A 22,115-nucleotide genomic window follows, 5' to 3' on the forward strand; every position below is an offset into this window, starting at 1 on the left:
GGTGTGAGCGGGTGGGAGAGGCGCCCGCCCGGCCCCAACGAGGTAGTTCGGAGTGCCCGGTGTGGTGCCCTCCGTCTCCCTGCCCTCTGGCTGGGGATCCTGGCATCTGGGCTGTCTTTGGTAGTGGGGGGCACTGCTGGGCTTCCCTGCCCTGCCCCCACCAACAAGCTCCTCCCAGTGCACAAGCCCCGCCCTGATATTAAGCCCCACCCCAGCCCCACCCCAGTAAGCTCCATCCCCACCTAACAACCTGTCACATCTCACCCCCACCAGTCCCACCAGTTTCCCCAGTATCTGCCCTGCAGGGTGACCCCCCCGAGTTGAGGACCTGGGGGGCTGAGGTGCCACTGCCTTGGGGTGGCCAGGGGGCACCCAGGACCCTGGGGTTGTCTCAGGGCGGGGGCAGTGAGCCCAAGCAGCGTGGGAGGGCTGTGTTGGGGGGTCTGCAGTGGGTAGGAGGTGCAGTATATAGGGGATGCAGTGTATAGGGGCTACAATTTACAGGGACTGAGGTGTATAGGGACTGCAGTGTTTGCACTGAGGGTGTGCACAGGTGATGTGACGTGGGCACCAAGGGTGTGTATAGGGGATGCAGTGTGTGCACTGGGGGTGTGTATAGGGGATGCAGCGTGTAAAGGATGCAGCGTATGCATTGAGAGTGTGTATAAGGAACGCAGTGTGCATAGAGATGTGTATAGGGGAGACAGTATGTGAGAGATGCAGCATGTCCATTGAGTGTGGCAATGTGAAGGACGTAGTGTGCTCATTGAGGTGTGTATAGGGGCTGCAGTGCGTGCACTGAGGTGGGTATAGGGGCCACAGTGTGTGCATCGAGGTGTGTATAGGGGCTGCAGTGTGTAGGGGATGCAGCATGCAGGGCCCGGGGGTGCCCCAGGCAGCAGGGCAGGCAGGAGCTGTATGGGGGGTCACCTGGGGGCAGCGCTTGGGAAGGACGGTGCGTGTGTCAGAGGGCACATGAGGAGAAAGGGTCCCACACAGAGGTAAGGGACAAAAGGGGCCCCGTGGGTGCCTTGCACGGACACAGCTCAGTATTGCAGGAAGAGGCACCTTCAGGTCCCCCATCCCACCTTGGTGGCCCAGCTGGGTCCCACAGCTCAGCCCCCCAGGCCCTGGGGACCCCCAGCTGCTTTCGGGGTGGGGGGCCATCTCCTCTATGGTGAGGTGCTGGCGGGAGTGTGGCTGTGCGAGGGGGCTGGGAGCAGTGGGTTCGGGGTGGGCATGGGGTTTGGCCGGCTCTGGGTGCTCCCTCCACCGGGTGCCGGGGTGGCTGGGGGCCGGCGGGCGAACAGGACACCTGGAGAGCAAGAGCAAGGGGGTTAGAGCAAGCCCAGGGTTGGGGGCTCCGCTCACCTGGCCCCCAGCACCCAGGCTAAGGAGGGCGGGACCAGCACCCCTGGGGGCTCCAGCCCCCCCCCATCACCCTTGGTGCCTCCCCCGGCCCAGCCACCCTCACCCGCATGGGGCAACCCCCAGGGTGGCCCGGGACCATTTGGCTGGCAGCCCTGCGTGCTGATTAGCCCTGACCTTTCCAGCTCGTTAAATATTTAAGTCCTAAAGGAAAAGCCATCAATATTAATTGTGGGTGTCTCAGCAGGGCAGGCAGGGAGCTGGGGGGCATGGGGTGAACTGCTTAGCCAGGTAGGTGCACATTGGCACCCTAAAGAAGCCTCTGCTCCAGGAAAGTACCCCAATATCTTCCCCTGCACCCAACACCATGCTCTGCAAGCAGCCAACCCCCGCATCCAGCCAGAGACCCTCTGGGCACACCAGCATTGGGGTCACCCCAAATCTAAGCCCTGCCTGCAGGACCCCATGGTGGGGGATGACCCCAGGTGCCTTTTTGCACTTCTCAACCTGAGTCCGTCCGTCCATCCATCCATCCATCCCCCACTTTGGCCCTTCATTGCTCACCCCTGCTGGGGGCCGATTTCCATCCTTGCTGACCCCCTCCTTCTCCTGCCCCCTCTCCCCAGGCCCTGCCACTTCATTACAATGGATTTTATAGTAAAGACATCAGATTGAAGGAAGGACTTGCTGGCCAGGCAGTGGCTATAAGTTATTGGATTTCCCGGCCGCAATTACACGGGCCAAGCGGCCCTTCTATTTACCTGTGTAGACAACTCCATTTATTTCTATTGACATGTTGATACTGCTAATGCCATTGGTGGACAGGTTCAATGCGGTCTCCTGTCTGTCATCTGGGGAAAGGAAATACCAATATGAGCATTAACAGAAACAGAAACAAGAACCTGCCCGCAAGAGAGAAGCGGAGCCCCGGCCTCTCTGGGCATCCATGCTCCCCTCCAGCCGCTGCTGCTCCCTCCTGGGGTCCCAGGGGATGGGGTGACCCAAGCTGAGTTGTTGCATCTCGCTACCTCCATTGGAGATCTTGACATTCATGGGAAACTGGGAGGCCACGGTCAGGAGGTTGTGCTGCAGCGCGTGTTGCACCAGCCGCTGCTGCTCCTCTGCTGTCAGGGCCACCTTCTTCTCTGGGGGCTCCCCCGTCTCCAGCTTCTCCTGCAGCTGCTCCAGCACCACTGCTTGTGAGGTGGCTGCTGCTTGGGCTGCTGCGAGATGGTGGCCAGCCAGTCCCACTGGGATAGCGATGCGCCCCGGCACTGCTGCTGCCAGCACGCCGTCCTCTGCAATGATCAACAGACCTCAGCAGGTCCCCCCATCGCCACCCCATCTCATCAACCCCAGCCAGTGCCACCTCCAGCCCACTAGCGTGGGGCAGGGTGCACCACCACCCCCAGCATCTGTGCCTGGTCCTCCTCCAAAGCCAGGAGAAATAAACCTTTCTCAGTCCCAGAGAGGGACTAAACAAACAAAATTGTTCCCATTTTCCCCAAGCAAAAAGGGCAAGAGCAGACAGGGAACATCCCTGCTGCCAGAGCAGTGTCCATCCCTGGGGAGATATGCCCGCTGCGGGGCAGATGGGGTCCTTGCCCACCTTTTTTAACAGTGTGCACTTGGCCGAGCTGTCCACAGCTGTGCGTGGAGATGCTAAGAGCCGGCAGAGACATTTTGGGGGAGCCCAGCAGGGCTGGGGTGCCGGCCGGCGAGTAGTTGAAGAGTGCTGTGCCAAAAGTCTGCCTCCGTCCCTCCCGACGGTTGCTGTCGATGGCGGCTTGGAGCTCCCCAGGGGAGCTGAGTGCCTGCTTCTCACATTCGTAGGGGTACAGGTACTTCATGTATCTGCACAGGGAGAGAGCCAGGATGAGACCCAGCACCATGAGCCTCCCAGTCAGCCCTGTGCTGAGCAGGGACTGGGGTGGGGATGGCATCTGGGAAGGGGCAGAGCCCTCCATCCCCCTTTGGGGCACCCCATGCCGCACCCCAGTGGGGGCTCTGGGACATCCAAGCCAGTGGGTGCCCCAGGGTGGGTGCCCCCCACCCACTGCCACCACCGGGCCGCTCACTGCGTGCGGAGGGTGAAGGCAGCACTGGTGATGGAGGTAGGTAGGTTGAGGCCCTTGGTGATCTCCCGCCAGATCTTCTTGTTGATGACTTCGACCAGGCCACCCTTGTCCGTCACCAGTCGGTACAGTGTATACAGGTCCAGCACTTGCTTGGCCATGATGGGGATGCGGTTCACGGGCGTCCCTTCCAGCCACACATGGGAGAGAGAAAAGGGTGTGGGTGAGCCCACGAGGACCCTCACTCCCTGGGGACACGGTCCCCACCTTGTCCCCACTGCCACTGCAGGTACCAGCTGCCCCCCAAGGGGAGACGCGTCTCTCCATGCCTGGGTGAGCACCCGTGGGCATGGGGGGGTGCAGGCAGGACCCCAGGGTGCCTGGGAAAGTGGTGCTGTGTCCATGAACGGGGCAGACCCCGTCATGCTGGCACAGGGTCCCCATCGATGGAGCTGTCAGTGGGGCCGGGTACGGTCTCAGCTGGGATGTGGGGGCACAGTGGGATGGGCAAACTGCCTCCTCCAGAGCCCCTTGGAGAGGGTCATACCCCCACAACTCAGAGCTCCCTATAGAATCATAGAATAGTTTGGGTTGGGAGGGACCTTTAAAGGTCGTCCGGTCCAACCCCCCAGCAATGAGCAGGGCCATCTTCAACTAGGTCGGGTTGCTCGGAGCCCCGTCCGACCTGAGCTTGAATGTTTCCAGGGATGGGGCACCCACCAGCTCTCTGGGCAACCTGTGGCAGCGCTTCACCCCCCTCACGGTAAAAAATGTCTTCCTTGAGTCTCGTCTGAATCTGGCCTCTCTTAGTTTAAAACCGTTACCCCTTGTCCTATCGCTACAGGCCCTATTAAAAAGTCTGTCCCCATCTTTCTTATAAGCCCCCTTTAAGTATTGAAAGGCCGCAATAAGGTCTCCCCAAAGCTTTCTCCTCTCCAGGCTGAACAACGCCAACTCTCAGCCTTTCTTCATAGGAGAGGTGTTCCATCCCCCTGATCATTTTCGTTGCCCTCCTCTGGACCCGCTCCAACAGGTCCATGTCCTTCTTATGCTGAGGGCTCCACAGCTGGATGCAGTACTCCAGGTGGGGTCTCAGCAGAGCAGAGTAGAGGGGCAGAATCACCTCCCTTGACCTGCTGGCCACGCTTCTTTGGATGCAGCCCAGGACACGATTGGCCTTCTGGGCTGCGAGCGCCCATTGCTGGCTCATGTCCAGCTTTTCATCCACCAGTACCCCCAAGTCCTTCTCGGCAGGGCTGCTCTCAATCCCTTCATCCCCCAGCCTGTATTGATACTGGGGGTTGCCCCGACCCAGGTGCAGGACCTTGCACTTGGCCTTGTTGAACCTCATGAGGTTCACAAGGGCCCACTTCTCAACCTTGTTCAGGTATAGAGCATCTCCCCCCAAAATCTCTCAGAGCATCCTAGAAGGACTCTCTGTAACCCCCTTTCAGAGCCTCATAGACACCCTATCTAAACTTTATAAAGGGACTCATGCTATAACCTTCTCTGAAGAGGGACCCCCCCCATAACCCATCTGGAGGGACTCACCCTATAACCTCCCTATAGAGAAGTTTTTCTCTCTTAAAAATCTCCCTCTGAGCCCTCTAGAGAGGGACTCCCTCAAGAGTCCCCGGAGAGACTCCCCACCCCACAGGTCCTCCCCAGCAGCCCCCTGATTGCTTAAAGGCCTTCAGTACCCCCCCCCAAGAGACCTGACCCCAAATCCCCTTCAAGTACCCTCAGTAGAGACCCTGACCCCGGGTCCCCCAGCATCACCCCCCCACCGAGGCCATGGGGTGAGGGGACATGAGGTCCCAGGGCTCTGTGAGCCCAGCATGGACCAGCATGGTCCCCACAACCACCGGGTCTGTTTACAACCCCCTCCCCACCTTCCCAGCACTCCCAAATAGCCCCACAGCCTTGCTCTGCGCCACAGTGCTTCAGGGCAATGGGCCGGGCAGCAGCTGGGGGCTGCAGCAGGGCAAGGAGGGATGAGCATCCTATACCATCCCATCCTGTCCCGTCCTGTCCCATCCCACCCCATATTTATTCCTCCTGTGGGACCACGGGGCGCGGGTGGTATTGGAAAGCCATCCATTTGGTGGGGGGAGGCTGTCACGGCTGCGCTTCGCCCCTCAAACGAAGCTGTCACTCACTGCCATCCTCCAGCATCCCTAATTTATGGCCCCGATATTGGCTCGGCTTCTTCACATAAGCCTGAAAAATGAGCTCTTTTTATTCCTTTACTGAGTTCATTTAACTTTTTTTTTTTGTGTCTGTGTTGTTCGCCCTGTTGGGAAGGGGGAGAGGAGTTTATCCTCCTGAGAAAAAGGCAGAGATATTGACTCGATATCCACCAGCAGTACCTCGCCAGCCCTGCCTAGGGGCTGCCGACACTGGCCCCATCACCTCGGGGGGCCCCAATTCAAGGGCTCCCCATCACCCCAACACGCCAATGAGTTTGTGGGGTCTCAGCCCCCGATTGATGGCCCATAGACTTCTTTTCTCTTCCCCCCCTCCCTGACCATGATGGCTAATGAAAGCGGCTTGCCATTAATCTCGGGGCTGTGTGGGGCGGGCGGCTGGTGCCCGTTCCGCTGACAAAGGGACCTGTCTGTGTCCCGGCAGAATGATGGCCCTGGCCCCAGCCCCGGCCAGGGCAAGCAGCACAAAAGCCCGGGGAGGTGATGCTGCCATTGTGGCGCTGCAATTAGCTCCTTGATTGATTAATGGCCCCATGTTATCAGCGGGGCCCTCGGCTCGTTGGGGGACGGGAGGGCCCTGCGGACCCCCGGTGAGCAAAAGCAGAAATAGTCCCCCTACGTCCCAGCTCACCACTTTTGAGGGTGCCATGGAGGTTGGGGCACAGGGTTGAGATGCCCCACTGCCTGCACCCCATGTCTGATGGGGGTGATGGTATCACCCCTTTCTCATCCCTGCTCCCCCAGTTCCCTTCCAGCAGTCATCCCCACATGCCACTGGGGCTGGGTGACCTGCCCCATGACATGGGGTTCCCAATGTCCCCCCCAGTGGGGCTGTCCCCAGCCCATATTTCAGCCCCACTAATTCTCCACCCCACTGACAAATGCTCTGACAGACAGCAGGGGGGGTGCAGCCCCTTTCATTAGTGCTTACCCCACAGGCATCAGTCCCCCCTGGCCCACCGTCACCTCAGGAACACAGCCTGGGGGTCACAGCCCCCTGCCCATGCACCTCTGGGTGTCCCAGCAACACCCATGCTGGCTCATGGGTGCTGCTTTTCAGCCAGCTCCTGATGACCCCCAGGATGCTGTCCTTGCCCCGCAGCCCCCTGCCCTCTTTCTCTTTGCTACCTGGCTCCAAAATCCCCCACTCCTCCAACAGGTGCACACACACCTGCATCTGCACCCCCGCACCCACACACCCGCACCCCTGCACCTTCACACCCGCATGTGCACACCTGCCTGCCCTCCCCGGGGGGATGCCACCCACTCGGGGAGGCATGGGACAGAGGGGACAGGAGTAGCACAGCTGGACATGGAGGGATGAGGAGCAGCGTTGACAGAGAGGCATCAGGCTCCCTTCCTCCTCCCCACACAACCAGGCGCTTGCTTAATTAGCCCCAGCCCCAATGGCGAGGGAGTTAATTAGCTCTGGAGAGAGAGATAATGAAGCCCGGAACAGCCCATGAATCTCGTGGCTGATGGATGCTAGGGGGTCAAGGCAGCACTGCTGCTCCCACTCGCTCCCCACAACCCTGCACCAGGGCCAGGGGAACCAGGGACACCCATGGGGCAGTACCTGGCCCACCCCCCCAGCCTCCAGCTGGGCTCCGGCATGAGCCCCACAGCCATCCCAGCCCCTGCAGCACAGCCCTGAGTGAAACGAGTTTGTGGGGTCCCAGCCCAACCCAAAAGTCGATCACTGCCGCCCTGTGGGTGGGTGGGCACCCTCACCACCCTTCCCATGGGCACAGCTTGGGGGCGACTGCCCCTTTCTGCCCACCCTCGCCCTGCACACAGCCAGCCCCGCTGCTCCTGCACACCCCCTCAGCCTTCCCCCGTCAATTAGCTCGGCATTAACCTCTGCCTGGGGTTTACTGGCTATTGAGCGGCATGTTCATTAATCCACACACCAGCAAAAGGCTCTAATTAATACGGCCAGCCACACGCCCGTGCTCGGCAACTTTTAATTGTCGCAGGCCTGGCCGAGGAGGGCGAAGGTTAAAGCATTTATCGAGTCCCCGGGAGCCGGCTCGGCCCCCCATGCCGATAGCAAAGATTTCCGATGCTGCCGGGCTGGCTGGTGAGCCCTTAACCCCGTGGCGCCCGGCACTGCCTGGATCGCTGACCCCACTCCTGTGGCATCGTGGGCATCGCTAAGAGGTGCCAGTAATGGGCATCCTCACCGGGCACTGCTAATGGGGAGCGCTAACTGGCACCACTACGGGCACTGCTAAGGGCATCCCCACCAGGCATCGCTAAAAGGCCCTGCAAATGGGCACTGCTAATGGGCGTCATTAATGGGTGTTGCTAACAGTCACCAAGGAATATGATAACGGGCATCCCCACCTGACACGGCTAGTGGGCATGCCTGCTGGGCATCGCTAACGGGCATCGCTAACAGGCATCAGCAACTGGCATCATCACCAGCCCCAGCTTGGGGGTGGGCGGGCAGGGGAGCCCCTCTGGCCCCCACAGGGGGGGGTCTGCTGGGGCAACGGGGGCAGATCTGCTGAGTATGAGTTTATGCATGTGAGTGTGTGTAAGAGATGGTGGGGGGAGGCCCCACAGGACCTGCCTGGGGGACTTGTAGAGACCCGCAGCAGCTCGGTGCCTGAGTGGGCCATGCCATGAGCCCCCCCAGGCAGCTGGGGCAGGGGTGTCAGCAGCACCCACCCCAGCCACCCACCTTTACCTCTCTTCTGCATGAAACCGAAGAGGTCGTCCAGGAACTCCTTGCGTTTCGGGTCCTCATCCAGTTCGTAGAGCTGGGGGCAGGAGAGAAAGGGGTCAGCGCTGCCGGCACATGCGGGTGTGCGAGGCAGAGGGGGTAAATGCCAGGATCAGGGCCCCTGCCTGTGCCAGGACCCGGCATCACCCCTGGCCCCACTTGCCCTCTCTGCCAGCAACGAGAGGCTCCATGGATGGAACCCCCCAGCGCACCCTTCATGCTGGCAGCGCTGGGCTCTCCTCGTGCCTGGGGGCTGGCATTGGCTCCCCACGCACCAACTGTTTTACAGCCTTGCTGCAAAGACATTTCATCGGTGCCTCAGTTTCTCTGCCCCTCTCCTTGCTAGGCAGAGGGACAACAGTGTTTCAGCCTGGGAAGATGATGCCAATGTAGACAGAGCAGCAGCAAATCCCGGGCCCCCAGGCAGGTCCCTGGGACCGGGATGCTCAGCCCTGCTCTGGCTCAGCAGCCTCCCAGCACTGGCTAGTGCCGGTGTTCACCAGGTCCCAGCATGGGATCAGCATCCTCATCCGCAGGGACACGCATCCACCTGCACAGTGGAGATGCTGGTCCCTTCTAGGGGCATGGCAAGCTGGCAGGGCCATGGCGCTGGATGCCAGTGAGGGAGCTGTGAGCACTGGGGCTGCCCCACTCGACCAGGGTGACAGGGCTATTGACGACCTGATAAGCACAGCCTGAGCCATGTCACTGAGAGACGGGGCCTGATCGATGGCCGAGGACAGCGTGAGGCACCTCCGCAAAGGGACACGCTGCCAAATCCTCCTCCCTCGGCTGGGCATGGTGACCCCAAATCCATCTCCCCTGGCCAGACATAGGGACCCCAAATCCATCTTCCTTGGCTGCACACGGGGACCAGGGTGTGAGCACAGCAGCGACACATCCCTGCAAGGCACAAGGACTTCCCACAGTGGGTGTGTGCATGCAAAGCCAGATGTGTGTGCACTGTGTGCAAGTGCACAAGCATGAAACCACAAGTGCAGCGCCGCGTGGGCACTGACGCTGGTGCTTGTGCGTCCTGGCAAGTTTGTGGGTGCACCGATGCATGTGCAAGCTGGTGAGCATGCACGTGGTTGCACAGATGCACACGTATGGCTGTGCGGATACTTAGATGTATTGGATGGACGCAGCTCCAAACACAAGGACGCAACCCTCAGGCTGAGCTGACGGACGGCACTGGGGAGGCGAGTGCAGCCCCTACACCAGGGACACGAAGCGCTGGCTCCATGCAAAAGCCAGGGCTCGCCTGATTCCAGCACAGCGCCTGGGTGACCATGACAAATTGGAGCCCGCCAGATCGATAGCTCAGCAGTAAAAGTCAGAGCACATGAAGGAAAAATTAGCACCAATCGAAGGCGCTATAGACACCAATTCCTCCCAGTGAGCCCGGTAAGAATTTAAAGCCATTGAAAAGAAACAAAACTCAGCAGTCCAGAATGGATTTCCAAAACATATACAAAGAAATGCAAGCTAGAAAACAAAGTCAGGCACAAAATAGAATCATTTAAAAAACAATTGTGCTGGGAAAGGCCGTTAAAAACCAATAGAAAGGGAGCACCCCCTCCTCCACCCAGGACATCATTCACCAGGCAGATAAAGGGAGCTGGGCTGTGGGGATGTGTCAGGCTCCGGGGACACGGGGATGTGGGGATGGGGGGATATAGGGATGTGATGGGGACACATGAATGCAGGGATATGGGGATGCAGGGATGCGGGGACATGGGAATGTAGGGATGTTGGGATGGGGGGATGCAGGGATGGGGGAACATGGGGACACACAGGGATGCAGGGATGCTCCCACAGACACCCCACTGTTCCCATCACCGGACAGACACATCTAACACAGTTCCTTATCTAGCCCATCGGTGCCAGCTGCCTGTCCCTTGTCTAACAGATGGGTGCTAACTGCCTGTCCCTAGCCTAGTCTATGGGTGCTACTGCCAGTCTCCCACCACACCCATGAGTGCTGACTGCCTGGCTCTGAGCTGCTCCATGGTGCTCCATCCCTTCCGTGCCTTCTGAGTGCCACTTACCCATCCCCTCCTTGCAGCAGGATGCTCTCGGGGTGCTCTGACCCCTGGGTGCCAGCACCCTGTCCCTCCCCTCCACCGTGGTGCTCCCTGCCCCTCTCTGTGCCCCCTCCCCATCACCTGCCCTTTTCCAGGAGCTCCTCGAGCCATTGATTTCGGTAACTAGGTCAGGCTCGGAGCAGAGCTCCAGGGGGCTGCTTTGATTTCTGCCCCAGGAAGGCTGTGTGAGCCAGGCTTTGCCTGCATTTCCCTGCCTGTGCCTGCCTGCAGCAGGGCTCTGACCCCCACTGCTCCACACCAATCCCATTTCCACCCCCTGCAATCTCTTGGCTTGTCAAAGCAGGAGCAAACCCTGCAAAACCGGCAACCACTGCCCATCCCACAGCAGGGTGAAGCCACTGCCTTCCCGGGGGTCAACCCAGCGCGTGGGCTCCTGCACCCACACCTCCACCAGGCCCCTGGCGTGCCACTCGTGTTTCTCCTCCCACCAAGGCAGGCAGGATCCCACCCGGCACGTGCTGCCAGTGCCTCCACCACCAAAACAGGTGTGACCTCCAAGTGCTGGGATCTATTTTTCCACCATTTATCAACCTCTAACCTTTTATCTGTGGGGCACCAAGATGCAAAAACACATTACATCAAATGGGGAGCAAAGGTCGGCTTTTAAGCAGAGACAAGAGCGGAGCTGAGTAACAGGGAACCCACCGGCAGGGTCCTCGGGTGTGCTGGGGATGCACCAAGCATCCCATGAGATTTGGGGATGCTCAGGCTGGAAAGGAGGAGGTTTTGAGGGATTCTTGCTGATGGGGGTGGGCTGGGTCCCAGCCAAGGCTGGCAGTGGGATCCAGGCATCACAGCTTCACAGGAGTGGCACAGGGGTGGCATGGGTGGTAGCACGGGTGGTGGCCTGCCACAGCCTCTAGGCAAGGAGGGACCCCCAGACAGGCCCAGCCCCGAGGAAGGAGCCAACGCCATCCCTTACCCAGGGCTCCACTCACCCTCCTCCTCTTCCTGCAGGTTGGGCATTGCGGTCCCTTCCCACCTCACTTGGGGATGGACCATCTAAGTGGCAGATGACAACCCCCCAGGGTCACACACAATCCCTGTGGGGACACACACACCTCGTGTGGGTGTACACAACCCCACACGGGCTGACACAACCCCACGCAGGTGTGTGCAAGCCCACGCAAGCATATACAACCCTACCCAGGCATGCACAAGCCTGTATGGGCTCGCACAACCCCACATAAGTGTGCACAACCTTGTATGGGTACACATGACCCCACATGAGTGTGCACAGCCCCTCATGGGCACACACAACTTCACACAAGCACGTGCACAATCCTGTACATGTACACAGATCCCCCCAAGGGCACAACCTTGCATGGGCATGTACAACTCTGCACAACCCTGCACAACCCTGCATCGGTGTGCACAACGCTGCATAGGCACACAGAACATCACATGACTGTGCACAACCCTGTACATGCACACACAGCCCCCACAGGCACAAATCCCTATGCAGGCACATACAACCGTGTCTGGATGTGCACAGCCTCCTACGGGCACGCACAATACCACGTGGGCAGGCACAACACCAGGTGAGCATGCACAGCCTTTCATGGGTGCACACAACTCTGCACGAGCCTGCACAACCCCATACGTGCGTGCACAGCCCTGCACGGGCATGCACCCCAGATGTGCATGCACAACCCCAGATGGACATGCACAATCCCGGATGGGCACGCACTACCCCATACATGCATGCACAACCCCATACGGACAAGCACAACCCAAGACTGGAACACACAACCCCAGATGGCCACACACAACCCCATACGTGCATGCACAGCCCCAGATGGGCATGCACAACCCCAGACAGGCACCCCCCTCCGGATGGACACCGCCCCACCCCGCAGGGGCACACACCACTGCAGAGCATCCCCCCACCGTGCACCTCAGAGTGGTTGGGCAGGCCTTGCCCGGGGGCAGTTGTGCAATGTGAGCAGCAGCTCCTGCTTGCGGTGACCTATGAGCAAGGACCCTTTTAATCGTGTTTGTATTGATATAATTAGTAACTCATTTAACGCCATCGATGTAACTATATTCCTCTATAAACAGAAGTATTAAACTGTCAAGCCCCGGGATCGATATCCCACCGGTGCACAGTGCAGCTCCGCTCTGCCGACTTCAGGGACCCCATCCACGGTGCTTGGTTCCCCCAAAAGCCGCGGCACCCCCAGCACCGCCCCATCTCCACCCCGCACTGCCGCTTGGGTGCTGGTGCAGGGCCAAAGCAGGACGTCCTTGTCCCCACCCCACCCTGGGTGCAGGTCCAGGGACCCCGCTCCCTCTCGTCATCTCATTGCCATGGTGATGTTTTTATTCCTTAAGGGATGGGGATAACGGGGCTTGTCGGGCAGGTTAAAGGTCAGTGGGTCGAACGTGGTTTATTAAAGGGACGCAAATAGACCGTGTGCCCCTCCCTCCTCCTCACTGCGATTAAATAACATTGTTAGCACTTCTCACTCACTCAGGAGATGCCTCTCCCAGAGCTGGGGGTGCTTGTAGGGCTCGAGCTGGGATTGCCGTCACCCCATAGCCCAGCTGATCCCCTAGACAGAGGATGGATGCGGTGACGAGCTAAGCCACTCCCCAGGCCTCTCCAGGCTGCCCTGCCCCAGCAAGCCACCCCCATGGCCCCCCCACAGCCCTGCTGCCAAGGGAAGTGATCACAGCGGGACCCCCCGCAGCCCTCACTCAGCTGCCACCTCCGGCTGGCAGCGAGGGGTCAGATCAGCAACCAGGATTTAATCCACTTAATATGAGCCGTATCGATCCTGGACCCTGGTTGGCTCCCCCCTGCCTTGCGTGTGTCCCCCCCCTGCAACCCTGAGCCGCTTAATATGCACCGCATTGATTAGCCGCATTGCTAATTTTTCCATTTGGCCGCTGTTCACGCAGGGAGCTCAGGCGATGCTCATCTCCGCACACCCCTCCAGCCCCCCGGGGTGCAGCCGCACGCCATGGGTGGCTGACTGCTGACAGGCTATTTTGGAGTCTTTGCGCCCCTCCGGAGCATCACTGTCACCTCTGAGTTGGGGGTCCCTGGCTCCTTCCCCAGGGAGATGGTATACAGCCAGGCACTCAGACACTGGGGTGTGTCCCCCTGTGTCCTGATGGGATGGGGGGATGGGAAAGCCGTCAGTGCCTCAGTTTACCCCTCAGGCTTGCAACCACAGGGACTGGTTATTCCCAGTGGTGCACAGCCTCGTGCACCCCAGCGTGCAGGGACCCCAAGAATGGCCAGAGCCAGAGCCCCCCCACTGTTCCCCCCACCATGGGGCACACACAAGGGAGCTGAGAGCTCGTGGGTGTCCTCCCCGCCCCCCCCGTCTCTGGAGCTGGGGGGCAGCTTGCTCCCCGCCAGGCACAAACCACCCCCTGACCTTGCGAGCCACCACTCGCCTACACTGCCAGCCGTTAATAAGTTAATGGTTACGGAATGGTTTTGCCTGGACACTGGCTGCATGTGAAGGCACTGCTTGGTCTTGAAGGGGGGCTGCTCCCCTGACCCCACAGCCCCAGTGGGCACCGGGGTGCTCACTTGCCCCAACATCCCCAGCCTCAGCGGTCACCCCACCGGTGTGGCTGGACACCCCCATCCAGAGCCCTCTCCCAGTGCCGCGGCTCCCCCCCAAAGCCTTTCATCATGCTTAATATTTAACAGCGCTTTATAGAGCAGTAGGTTTAATCAGCGCTGATAATGCGGCGGATCCAGCAGGTCATTAAAACCCCCCTCCCCGCTGTGGCGGGCGCCGCCGCTCCAGGGAGAGCTGCCTGCTGCAAACATTAACCTGGCTTCGCGCAAGGTGAGGGACTGTTTGCTGGCGGCGCTGGCCTTGGGAGGGTAGCCCCCCACCCGCAGCCCATCTCCGAGGTGAAGGCGGACGCTCGCAGGGTCCCCAGCCTCCTCCTCAACCTGTTTTGCAGGAAGGGAAACTGAGGCACAGGGTGCCAGCATGGCTCACCCAAGGGTTGGAGGCACGTATCCAGAGGAAATGTGCTGCGTGGTGCCACTGCGGGCACCGTCTGCAGCCCCCTCCTGCCGTCCTACTGTCCTACATCTGTCTGTCTAGGGGCTACGGTGTGGGGAGGCGGGGGGGGATCCCTGGCTCCTCGCAAGTGCGCGACCCCCGCGCTCGGCCCCTTGTTAGTCGGTCATGGCTGAACAGGCAGGGAGTCAATGAGGGGATTTGTTCGGGTTAACCTCCCTGACCTGCCGGCGCTTGCCACGCCGCCGCCTCCCCCTCCATCCTTGCTTTCCTCTCCATCCCTGCCTCCCCCTCAATCCCTCCCTCCCAGGATGACCGGAGCCGGGGGACCCCCCTCCAGTGCTAGCACCTCCCCAGGTGTCCCCCGAGAGACATGCATGTGCACACCTGCTATACATGCATAGGGGTGCACACGGGGTGTGTGCTTGCACACGTGGGGTCTGTATATGCATACATGCGCTATAGGGCTGGGTGAGTATGGGGGTGCACACCTTCGGGGGCTGTGCACATACATGCCTGGGATGTGTGTTGGGTGCTCGGTGACCCTGCCATGCACCTCTGGCCCCATCCCCTTCCTCTGGCCGCTTTGAAGGGATGATGGGGGAGGAAGGGCTGGTGGCACCCCCTGTGCTGGAGATCCCGGCCCCTGCCTCTGCCGCCGGAAGAGCCACCCAAGCAGAAAGGGCGTCTAGGGCTGATGCTCGCTCCCACCCCACCACCCGACACGGGATGTGGATGTTGGATCTGGGGTGGAGCAACCCTGAGCTGCAGCCTACAGCAGGGGAACATGGCCCTGCCAATGTGGGCATCCCTGGTGGGTGCCCTGTGCTGCAGGGGACAGGTCACCATAGCCCCCATGTACAGTGCCCAGCACACTTGCCTTGTGCATGCTCACACACCCAGCGCACCCCGTCCCACAGGCTCACACGGGCCCCAGCTTGCTCTGCATATGCACACATCGTGTGCATGCTCTCCTTGCACACACTCACCTCTAGACACGCTCTCCTTGGGCAAACACCACCCCATGCATGCTCACACAGCCCCTATATGTGCTCTCCCTCTGCACACACAGCCCCCATGCATGCCCATGCATCCCCTATACTCTCTTCCTGTGCGCACACACTCCCTATGCACATTCATCCATTCCCTTTATGTACTCTTCCTGTGCATACCCACACACCCCATGCACACTCACATACCCCCTATACACACTCTCCTTTTGCACACACATTCTGTGCACACTCACACATCCCCTATAGACTCTCCCTGTGCACACATACACACCTGCTGTGCATGCTCACACATCACCTATGCATCCCCCCTGTGCACATACACACACATCCTGTGCACACTCATGCAACCCCTATACACACTTTCCCAGCACACCCACACACACCTTGTGCATGCTCATGCATTCCCTATACACTCTATCCCTGGTACACTCTCACGCATCTCCTATACACACTGTCCCCTATGCACATTGACTCCCAAGCACACCTGAGCTCACTCCCACACCCCCATGCAGCTGCAAACCCCCATGGGCACCCCGGTGGGACCAGATCCCACCGCCCTGGGGCCATATCCCCGCTCCTCACTGCAGCCCTGCCCAGCCTGCTGCCTGCATAGGGGATTTACCTCCATTATTAACCCAATTAGAGGATTAGCAGAGGCCCAAGTCAGCGAGGGGGGTGCATCTCCCCCAAACTCCCTGCTCACATCCGATTCCAGGGCGGCAGCCAGGGAGGGAGCTGGGGGCAGCCACAGGGTGGGGGCTCCTGCCAGAGCTCCTCTCCTGCCCGCAGCGCCTTTATTCTCACACCCTTGATTAGTTTTTACACTGATCCCAAGCCCTCGGGACCCCTGGTTGGGAGATGGTGTTGCAGCAGTTGCCGAGGCTCTTGGCATCCCTCAGACTGCAGCGGGGCTGGGAAGGGCCCTGGGGGGCAGCAGGGTGGGCAGGGGACTGATGCCCACCAGGACTCAGGTGCTCAGCACCGTGGGCTGGGGCAAGGGGTGCAGGGGTGGTTGTGGAGGGGGCTTAGCCCCCAAACCCTGCCCCAAACATGCATGGGTCCATATGGTTCCATACATGGAGACACTGGTCCATGCATGTGCAGGAGTGCCCATACACGCTGGGACACTACTCGTGACCCTATACATACGCACAAGTATATTCAGACACACATGGGCACACCATATGCATGTGAGCACACACATGGTGCCATACACACCCCTACACACACACACACATGGGTCTATACACACTTGGCCACATCCATACACACCTGGGCACTCATATAGGTCCATAAACACATATCAGCAATCACATGGGTTCATACACACTTGGGCACTCATATGGGTCCAGCACTCACACAGGTCCAGACACACACGGGCATACTCCTACACTTAGATGGGCATTTATATGGATCCATACACTCCCGTTGGTTGATATGCACATACACGCCCAGAACACCCCTGTATGCACTCCGAGCTGTACCCCAGCAGCCCCCTGCTCCTGCCCTGTGCCCCTGCACTTGTGCTGGGCTGCTAGAGCTGCCAGAGCTGCTGCTGCCGGGGATTAGCACACTGACCCTTGCTGCTGCCGCCACCTCCCCGCTGCAGGTGGTCCCAGCCCCGGGGCTGAGCTCTGCCTGCAGGTTCACTGGCGAGAAGCCTCCAGGCAGCTGTGAATAGGAGCAAACACCACATCCATCCCCTCTGCCTCTGCGGTGTAACCAGAGATCCTCTAATTTAGCCCCGGGAGCCCTGCGGTTGTTGCTCCTGCACCTGGGTTGAAGATGCGCTGAGGCCGGGGGTGGGGGGCAGGGAGACCACCTCCCTCTACCCGGGGTCCCCCTCCTGAGCTGCCTCCATTCCCTGGCAGGCAGGGACAACCCCGCAGGAGAAAACAATGGGGATGGAGGCAGGAGGGCATGCACTGCAGGCCCTGCACCCCATTTTGGAATGACACTGAGGCATGGGGTGGAGGTCCATGGCACAAGGAGGACTACAGCCAACTCGGAGCACTTTCCTCCAGGCTTTGAGATGTGAACACAAACGTTCACGGCTGGCAAGTCCCCCCTAAATGCATGCAAAGGGCAGGTGGGTGCAAGAGGCAACTGCCAGCTCAGGGACAGATGGGGCAGGAGCAGCACCATGGCAAGAGGAGGAACAGCCACACCAGGGTTGGCCAAGGATCATGGCAAACAGCTGCTGGCAAAGCCAGCCATCCCCAAATTAACCACTGAGGCTACGAGACACCCAAGAGTCCCCAAAGGGCTTGCTGGGGCTCACCCCCCCCCCAGCTGCTTCCGGGCAGGGAAGAAGGAGCTCTGTGGGGTCCTGATCCCCCCAACCGCAACCAGATGTGTCTGAACGCGCTGGCGGGGCCCTGGCAGGGAGGGCATCCTCCTGCCAGCAAACGCTCTGCTGCTGGAGAGCTGGGCACAAAATCCAGGCATTTAAGTCCCTCCTGCTTAGGGACGCAGCTTCTGCTTAGGTTACGCAGCACCGCAGCATCGCAACTTGGTGGCACCCCCGTCCCCAGGGAAAGGGGGGGTTCATGGGTAGCGCATGGTCAGACCCCAGTCAGTGCCCCCTGCCTGAGGGCCAGGCACCCCTGCCTGGGTGCGGGAGACCTCCTGGACCTTTGCCCAGGTCTCTACCCATGTGTCCTTATCAAGTGTACATAGACCAGCACCGGGGGCTGATGCAAGAGGCAGGGGTGAGGGGGTCTCACAACCCCATAACATCAGAGTGGCCCTCCCAGATCAGAGCAAAGGTCCTGCCAGCCCCCCAAACCAGCACCTCTGGAAACGTATAAACCTGGGGGAAGCAGTGTTTGCCTATTAACCCTCAATGGGTTTCTCCACCACGACCTCATTCTCTGCTCCCATTTTCCACTGCGCTGCATGGAAAACCCCTACAGCTGGTCCTGCACCCACCTCCCACCTCATTCCCATCAGGGTCCTCTCCTCACTGTGGAGAGCCGGGGAAGTGGCTCCTTGCCCACCCTTTGCAAACCAGCCTGGATTTGGTGGTCCTCGTTCACACAGCTGTCCCCCCCACCCAGGAGGATGACAGCAAGGACAGACCCCGAGACCTATCCCAGGTGATGCCAGCAGTGCTGTGCTGGAATGGGGCAGCTTTAAGCAGGGGGTCCTGCTGGGAGACACAGTCCTGGCCACTGCAAGGTCTCTCACTGGCTCCAGGACCCCCATGCCCACACTGCCAGTGTCCTGGCAGCTTGCAAGCAGGCACATGCCACCCTCCATGCCCCACAGCATCACAGCCCAGCCCCTGGGAAACCTCTGAAAGCCGGAACACGGCCACCCTCCCGGCTCAGCCCCTGCAAAGAGCGGAGAACCTGTTCACCAGGCTGGGCAAGGCACAGCCTTGCAGCCTGAGAAGGGCCTCGGGGGGGACACACATGTCCCTCCCAGGCAGGGGCATCCCCTCCCAGATGATCACAGGGGAGGGACAGGAGTGACAGCCACCCTGCAGACGCCAAGGCCAGCCGGCACCGCAGCTGCCCCAAACTGCCACCCCATATAGGGCAGCACCAAGCAAAGGCAGGGCAGGGCTGGTTCCAGTAACTCCTTTCCCCTCTCCCTGTCCTATCCCATATAAGCCACCCAGAAGCAATCAGTCTCCTTGTCCCTGTGCACCCAGGGGGCACTGAACATAAGGGACATTCCGCTGTCCCCTGGGCTGGGTGGGACATGCCACCAAGTGGGAGACCTGTGTGTGGGTCTCTGGAGCAGGGAACCATTGCCTTTCCCATCAGGGTTGGAGAGAGAAAAGAGCAAGCAAGCAAGGAGCCAGCTCTCACCCCAGGAAGCAGCAGCAGGATTTATCCCCGCCCCCCCCCGACTTCCCCTGCTATCCATCTCTCTGGTATTCCCACAATGCTGCCAGCTTTGCTCCTGCCCCGCACGGGGAGTGCAGACAGCCCCAGCCAGGGGCAGGGTGTGAGGCTGAAGGGCAAGAAATGCCGGGGATGCTTTCTCTGCATAAAGCCTCCCCGAGCCTGGGAGGGAGGAGCTGCTTCCCACCTCCTGGCTGACCCCGAGAACCGGACAGTCAGCCTTTTTCTGCGCAGCAGGGTGTAACATAACACTTCCCGGACAAGATACTCAGCCTGTGCAGCGCACCCACCCCAGCCCTCCCCGGCTTGCTTTCGAGGCAATGTCCGGCACTGGCAGCGTCCCCAGGCACAGCCGTGGGACACACGCTCTCTGCGCCCTGCCTGCACCCACACCTGCCGCCTCGCAGGCGGGGGCCCAGGGGGGTGAGCCCTGGCCCCTTTGAATAACACCATGCTGCGCAATCTCGAAACAGAAAAGGCAGCAGCATGGCCCCATGGCACCCAAAAGTCGGGTCCCTGCTGCTGTCCCTGTCCCCTCCTGCCAGTGCCACTGTGGCTGAGCTGGTATGTGCCCTCATCCCACTGTCCCCTGAGCAGTGCCATCCTAAAAAGCCACACACCAGCTGTGCAGGGACATCTCTGCCTGCTCTGTCCCCTTGCCGCGTCCTCCCTGTCACCCACCCTGCCACCAGCGTCACCCCTCTCTCCCCCCATAATGAAGTGGAGCACACAGGGAGCACAAACCTGACCTGGCACTGTGCAATCCACACTCACACCCACACTCACACCTGTGCACAGAGCAGCACGTGCCACATGCGAACCAGGGCTTGCACAACACAGCAGGGACAGGATCCATGCACGGGGGCATGTTATTAAATACACAGAGGCCTTTCCTCCACCCTATATACGAGCCCCAGAAGCCCTGCCCCTGCGCCAGATCTCTGTGGCACAGGGGTCTCCCCTATGCCCATCGGGAGTGAGGGTCGACACGCTGCTCCCTCCAGCCAATGTAGGAAATCAATGAGCGGCACTGACCAGCAGTAATACGCCCCGGCCCCCGTGGAGACACGGGGGAGCTCGGCTCCACAGCCCACCAGCCCCTTGGGGTGACCACGCACCAGAGCCCTCACCCTTGTCCATCTCCGCAAAACCTCCACGGACAGGGGTCACCCCATTTTGCACGTCATGGAAAGCACCAGGGATGGAGCCTGCATGGGTCAGGGTGGGAACAGGGAGGTAGCTGGACACTGGGCACCCCGTCGTGCTGCAGTGCCTGGGGACAGGCATAGGAAACATGGGGGAGGTGGGTGACATGAGGCAGGGGTGGGATGGGGCTTGGTGACAGGGAGATGGGGAGCACATGAGGATGCCTGTTGGGGTGGGACAGGGCTCAGGGACAGGGGCAGTGAGGAGTGTTCAGGGGTTACCCATTTGGGGCAGGATGGGGCCCCAGGACAGGGGTGTTGGGTTGCACTGACTGTGCTTGCCTGGGATGTGGTTTGGGGGCAGTGGAGGGGGACCAGGGGGTTCCCATTTAGGGTAGCATGGCAATAATGTCTGCGGGTAATGGGTGTACTGGGAATGTCAGCTTGGGGTGGGACTGGGATGGGGCTTGGGGCAGTGGTGCTGCCCATTTAGGGTGGGATGCAGACAGGGTTTGGGGGCAGTGGGGGCCATAAGTGGCATCCATTCAGGGAGGGCTGAACCCCAAGTCTGGGGTCTGTGAGGGAACATCAGGGATGCCCACCTAGGGCGGCCGGTGCTGGTGCCGGTGCGCTGGGGCCAGAGATGCCTCCTACCTGCTTGAACTGCTCCTCGTAGGTCCACTCGTGGTGCGGGGGGGGCGGCGGGTCGCGGGGCTCCCCTTCTTCTTCCTCCTCCTCCTCCCCCTCCTCCTCCTCCTCCTCCTCCTCTTCCTCCTCCTCCTCCGCGGCGGCGGGCGGCGGGCGCGGGCCGGGGGCCGGGCAGCGGCGCGGAGCGGCTGGCGGCGGTCCGGGGCCGGGGCCGGGCTCCACCGGGGGCCGTCGGGGAGCGCCGTCGGGGCCGCGGGCCAGGCGGGCCGCCTGCTGCCGCTGCAGGCTCTCCATCACCGCCGCCAAGCGCAGCCCCCCCGCCGCCCCCGGCCCCCGCGGCGGGGCGGCCGGCTGCGGGCACAGGGCACGGCCTCAGCGCCGCCGCCGCCGGAGGAGGAGGAGGAGGAGGGAGAGGAGGAAGCACCCCCCCACCCCACCCGCTCTCCCCCCCGCTCCCGGGGGCCCTGCCCAAAAGTTGGCCTCTGAGCCGCCGCCGCACCGGGCGCGGCAGCCGCTGCCGGAGAGGCTGCCTCCCCCGCCGGGACCACCCGGCACCCTGCCCTACCGGGGACCCGGCCCTCCGGGACCTCATCCCCGCTCCTCCGCGGGATGCCCTCCCCGTTCCCACTGGGGACAGGTCCGACCCGGGACCCCCGTCGCTGTCTTGCGGGGAGTCCCCCTCCTTGGTCCGCTGGGGACCCGTGTCCTGCTGGGACCCGCCCCGCCCCGGTTCCACCGGGGACCCCCTCCCCGGTCCCACCGGAGACCTCCGCCCCGACGGTCCCGCCGGGGACCGTCTCCTGCTGAGCACCCCCCGCCCCGGCCCCGCCGGGGACCCCGTCCTTGTTCCGCCGGAGATCCCCCCTCGGTCCCACCGGGTGCCCTGTCCTCCCGGGACCTTCCTCCCGTTCCCACCGGCGACCCCCATCCCGCTCCCTGTCCGATCCTGTCCCACCGGGGGTGCCCCCATCCCG

At 61.1% G+C, this 22,115-nt stretch overlaps 1 protein-coding gene across 1 annotated transcript; it reads right to left on the reverse strand.

Annotated features, from left to right (window-relative positions):
* Positions 1 to 252: 252 nt before the first annotated feature.
* ARID3C (AT-rich interaction domain 3C) lies at positions 253 to 21,471 on the reverse strand. Its single transcript, XM_076362291.1, has 7 exons — positions 21,148 to 21,471; positions 8,343 to 8,415; positions 3,447 to 3,630; positions 2,978 to 3,222; positions 2,397 to 2,666; positions 2,130 to 2,219; positions 253 to 1,315 (listed from the first exon to the last, which is right to left on the reverse strand). The coding sequence occupies exons 1-7, from the start codon at positions 21,433 to 21,435 to the stop codon at positions 1,173 to 1,175; spliced, it is 1,293 nt and encodes a 430-aa protein (XP_076218406.1). The 5' UTR covers positions 21,436 to 21,471; the 3' UTR covers positions 253 to 1,172.
* Between the last annotated feature and the right edge of the window lie 644 nt (positions 21,472 to 22,115).

This window comes from Aptenodytes patagonicus, chromosome Z (assembly GCF_965638725.1).
Source record: "Aptenodytes patagonicus chromosome Z, bAptPat1.pri.cur, whole genome shotgun sequence".
Taxonomy (NCBI): Eukaryota; Metazoa; Chordata; class Aves; order Sphenisciformes; family Spheniscidae; genus Aptenodytes; species Aptenodytes patagonicus.